Raw genomic sequence first — 4,913 nt, forward strand, 5'->3', positions numbered from 1 at the left:
TGGCCTCAAACTCACAGCAATCCTCTTGCCTAAGCCTCCTGAATGCTGGGATTACAGCTGTGTACCACCATGCCTGTCAGGTTCTTAGATTTTTTAATGTTGATATCATCTGGGAGTAAAAATCTCAAGCCATAGGCCAGACTGTTGAATCACAGCCTACATTTTATAGATGATAACCCAGATGATAATTATGCATATCAGAAATTGAAAAATACTCTAACCATTTTCTGGAATTGTACCTCATTGGATTAAAGGAAAGTTGTAGAGTATTAAAGTTAAGGTAATTTACTGATCACACATTAATAGTTGAAAACTGTTAAATGTACCAGTAGCTTTTTCATGTAAGTAGAGAGAAGAAAAATGTACAGAGAAGCAGAAGTCTATTTTTTGTAGGTAATCACATTGAACCAAATTTTCCCATAATATAAACCCCCCTGAGGTTCATTTTGTTTTGTGTACGTTGCTTCTTGAGTAGAGTTTCAGTTGCTTAATGTAAACTGAAATTATATGAGAGACACAAATGAAGGTCTCCCTGGAGTTCATAGTCTAAGAACATATGTGAGGTCAGCCTAGAAGATAGAAATTACTTTCACATCATTTTATCATTATAATGTTAGAGAAATTTCTATCTCTGCTCAACATTTTCAGATGCTTTAGTGTTACATTTTACCATGGAGAACTATTTATGTGCAACATTTTTAGAGGGCTTTCAAATTAAAGTAGGATAATTAACAAAAATAGCAAGGATTATAGGACAGCCTAATATAGATCTAGTGTAAGTGATACATTTAGTGTTTTCCTCAGAAAGTACACTTCGTATTAAAATCAAATTTTATTTTATAATTTTAACAAAAATGCAGTTGTAACTGAACAGTTGCTGTTGCCCAGTGTGGTGGTGCACACCTGCAATCCCAGTACTCAGGAGGCTGAGGCAGGAGGATCACTGTGAGTTGGAGGCCAGGCTGGGCTACAAAGTGAGTTCAAGCCAGCCTGAAGTGCGTAGCAGGGGATGGAGGGGCACAGACGGGCAGACTAAGTCATTGTTAATTGTGATGGGAGGAAAGCAGGCATGCTTTTAATTTTGTATTGTGTTGAATATATTAATCCCTTCTCATTCTTTCACACTCATTAGGATTCACTTATGATTTGCAGTCCAATACTGTACTGGCCCAAGGAGGAATTTTTGAGCACATGAAAGAGACGGTAAGACTAGTTACTGTAAACAACAAACTTGATTGTCATATGAAAACATAGGAACTAATCAGAAGTTATTATAAACTCATTATGAACCAGGGGTACAGTGGTGCACACCTATAATCCTAGCACTCAGGAGGCTGAGGTGGGAAGATTACCAAAAGTTTGAAGCCAACCCGGACTACATAACAAGACCTTGTCTCAAAAAACACAAAACAACAAAAACAAAACTTCATTATGAAAGTGGAATTTTTAGAAACTAGAACAGAATGCCGCTGTGTGTGAGAGGGTGAGACTACCATGCTGGTTCTTTATATATATTCATTCAAAATTCTGTTGAAGATGTATATTAATTCATTACTGTCATAACAAATATTATAGTGACTATATATCTCATTTGGCAGCATCCTTAAGGAACAACCTAGTTCACTGGATCCTCCCAGTCACTTTAGGAGCATTCTTTTTTATTTTTATTTTTATTTTTGTTCTTTTGAGGCAGCCCTGGCAGAAGCCTGCACACAGGGGAGGAGGTGGTGCCCGGGCCCCAGCTCAGGCCCACATGGGAATTGCTGGCACTGGGCTGAGATGGAGGGATGGAGGACACAAAGTGTCTGCTCCTTACAGACCAGGTGGCCAAGGCCTTGCCCAGGCAGAAGTCCATAGGGCAGCTTGGGGCCACTCTGGGTGCAGGCTGTCCACTCTCCCTTTTCTCCTTGCTGAGGGAAAGTAGGAGTCTGGGGTGGCGCAGCAGCTGCCTTGTCCTGCCCCGTCCCATCTTTGGCCATCAGAATTGCTTTGAAGTCTGCTTGAAGGTATGTGACAGTCTTTGTGATGTTGGCAGTGTCCTTGCAGCCATCAGTGTCACTGTGGGACTGGCCTGTCATGGCTGGGAGTGAATTCTTGGGCCATAGCCCATGATGAAGCCGAAAGCCTTTTCCAGATGAATCCACTGCTTGAAGAATTCCACCACTGGCAAGCCCACGTACTGGCACTGGCCAGCCCACGTACTGGCACTGGCCTAGGAGCATGACTTTTAAACTTGTTTGATCTGAGAGACCTTCCTTTGCAGTCCACACATTGGGCCTCTCTAGTACTTGCTGCAGGCATGGCTCACCATCCACCAGGACTTGAATAATCTTGGTGAGCGCTGTACAGAGGGGGTAAGCTGTGGATGGACTACAGGCTGCATGTACATGTAACAGGTAGACTCAGTCTCTATGATCCAGGCATTTAGCTTAAGGATGGGGAACTCAGTGGTTTCCCCATGCACTCTGGTCCCAATTGATGTGGCCTCTCCTGACTTCTAAGTATACTCTTACTATTTATGGTTTTTATTGTTGTTGTTTGTGGTTCTGTCTATAGTGACAGGTCCCCAGAAGGAGGTGCCCGCAGATGATAAGAAAAAGTAAGAGAGATAAGAAGAACAAGAGAGACAAAGGTCTGGGATTGGGGGCTTACAGCTTCTTGGACTGCAGCCCCGATTACCAATCTCAGTAACCTTTTATTGAGCAAGAACCAATGGCGTAGCTAGTACAAATGGGCGGATACCAAACATTTTAGTAATTAAAGCATTATCCTTCTCCAATTCTGCCTCTTATGCTGCTGGCAACAGTCCCCTGGTGGGCCTCCTACACCCAGCACTATGCTTACTCAGTTCAGCTGGGGGTTATAAGTTGACCACTAGTTATCAATCCACTACAATCACAGTCCTTACTTCCCATTAATTTTTAAAAATGCATGGCAAGACTAAAAAATAGGGATCTCCTGCAATTCAAATACACTCTTCAGGGTTTCAGTTCATTTTTGCAACAATAAACAAATCATTGTGTGTCCTCAGTGCTTTCTAATCAAAGAATGTCCTTCTCCACAGTTGTTGGTTTTTTGGGGGGGACAGGGTTTTGCTATGTAGCCCAGGCTGGCCTTGAAGTCTCAGCAATCCTCTTGCCTCAGCCTCCCAAATGCTGGGATTATAGTCATGCACCACCACACCTTGCCCTTACTATATACTGTACATGTTGAGACTAAACAGAATTGTGGGCTGGGATGCATGTCACTGGTATGCAGCTTGCCTACTATGCACAAGGCCCTGGGTTTGATCCCAATGTAACAATTTTATTCAATGGTTTTATCATTAGCAATAATATTATATTGTAGTATTCTTAGTAGAAACCTGGTGAATAATATATGGGAAAGGAAATCAGTATGTAATTTAATGCTTTAGAAGCTAAAACTTTATGTTTAAAGGAGATCTGTGTTTAAAATCAGATGAACTGGGCATGGTGGCGCACACTGGTCATCCCAGCACTCAGAATACTGAGGCAGGATTGCAGTGAGTTTGAGGCCAGCCTGCACTACACAGTGTGACCCTGCCTCAAAAAACAAAAACAAAACTCCAATGAAATAAGACCTTGTAACATATTGAAATTGAGGGTGTCAGCATGAATTCATGACTTAACAGAAAAAGTCTCCTAATTATATCCCCTGAAAGGCTCCAGAAAGTGACTCCCTAGCAGCAGTAAGCATGTCTGACACCGTAGGCCTTAGTTCCTAGCTACCATTTTCCACCAAAGGGAACCAAGGCTTTTTTTCAGAATAAACAATTACACATCATACAGTAAGACAAGGAATAAAACTATGAGTTGAAAAAGAAGAAAAAAAGCTGTTATTTGTAGACAAGGAGAAAAATCCATGAAAGCAGCAAATTAATAGGACTAATAATTCATCAGGGTTACTAGACATGAGATATATGAAATGAAAATTATATACAGTTATTATAAACTGTTATTATTACCTTTATATTATATAATTATACCTGTATATTATTACCTTTTTTAGTGGATGTTTTTTCTTGGTACTGGGGATTGAACCCAAGGGATTTGCACCAAGCTACACCCTCAGCCCTTCTTTATTTATTATTTTGAGACAAGGTCTTCCAAAGTTGTTCAGGATGAGCTCATACTTACAGCCCTCCTGATTTTGGTCCCCCAAAGTGCTGAGATTCTTGGGATGTACCACTACTCCCATCGTAAACATTAAATGTTTAATTTAAAGAGATTTAAAATATCTTAAGAAGAACTCGACAGAACTGGTTTATTGACTTTAGAGGACAAGATGGCATCACCTCATGAAGTGGTAGTGCCCTGCTGTTTAGCATTCTACTAGTGGTTGTACAGAAAATCCAATTTTTTTAATTGCTTGAAGTGTTCTAAATATTGTTTTAGACACTAATAATTCAGCAGCAAAAAAATACAACATCCAGTACAGCATTGTTCCCAAAAGCCACACATTATAAACAGTCTTAATTGTCCATCAACAGAAGAAACAATGAGTATATCATTGTTTTAAAATCAGATGAATATTTTAGTGGAAATATTTTGCCACTTAAATGAATGAGAAATGTATTTATCAACATGGAAAAGGCTGGGCATGGTGGCATATACCGGTAATGCCAGTACTCAGAAGGCTGAAGCAGGAAGAACACTGCAAGTACAAGGCCTGAATTAAAATAGCGAGACCCTGTCTCAAAAAAAAAGTCAACATGGAGGGGCTGGGGATTTAGCTTAGCGGCACAGCACCTGCCTGGCAAATGCAATGTTGTGAGTTCGATTCCTAGTACCAGAAAAAACCAAACACCAAAAAAAAGTCAACATGGAAAATATTCTTAAAACGTTATGTGTTGCTCTCTCCCTTTGCTTGCTTTTGCTGTCTTCTGTCATCGT

The 4,913-nt window shown here is 40.5% G+C and overlaps 1 protein-coding gene across 1 annotated transcript in view; it reads right to left on the reverse strand.

Moving 5' to 3' along the window:
- LOC106147359 (translation initiation factor IF-2-like) overlaps positions 1 to 2,078 on the reverse strand; it is a 59,161-nt gene extending 57,083 nt beyond the window's left edge. The window contains exon 1 of the mRNA XM_013508440.1: positions 1,840 to 2,078. Within this exon, the coding sequence (XP_013363894.1) occupies positions 1,840 to 2,078 (239 nt within the window). The remainder of the gene's footprint in view (positions 1 to 1,839) is intronic.
- Positions 2,079 to 4,913: the final 2,835 nt, after the last annotated feature.

This window comes from Chinchilla lanigera, unplaced genomic scaffold (genome assembly GCF_000276665.1).
Source record: "Chinchilla lanigera isolate Chin_1 unplaced genomic scaffold, ChiLan1.0 scaffold00146, whole genome shotgun sequence".
Lineage (NCBI taxonomy): Eukaryota > Metazoa > Chordata > Mammalia > Rodentia > Chinchillidae > Chinchilla > Chinchilla lanigera.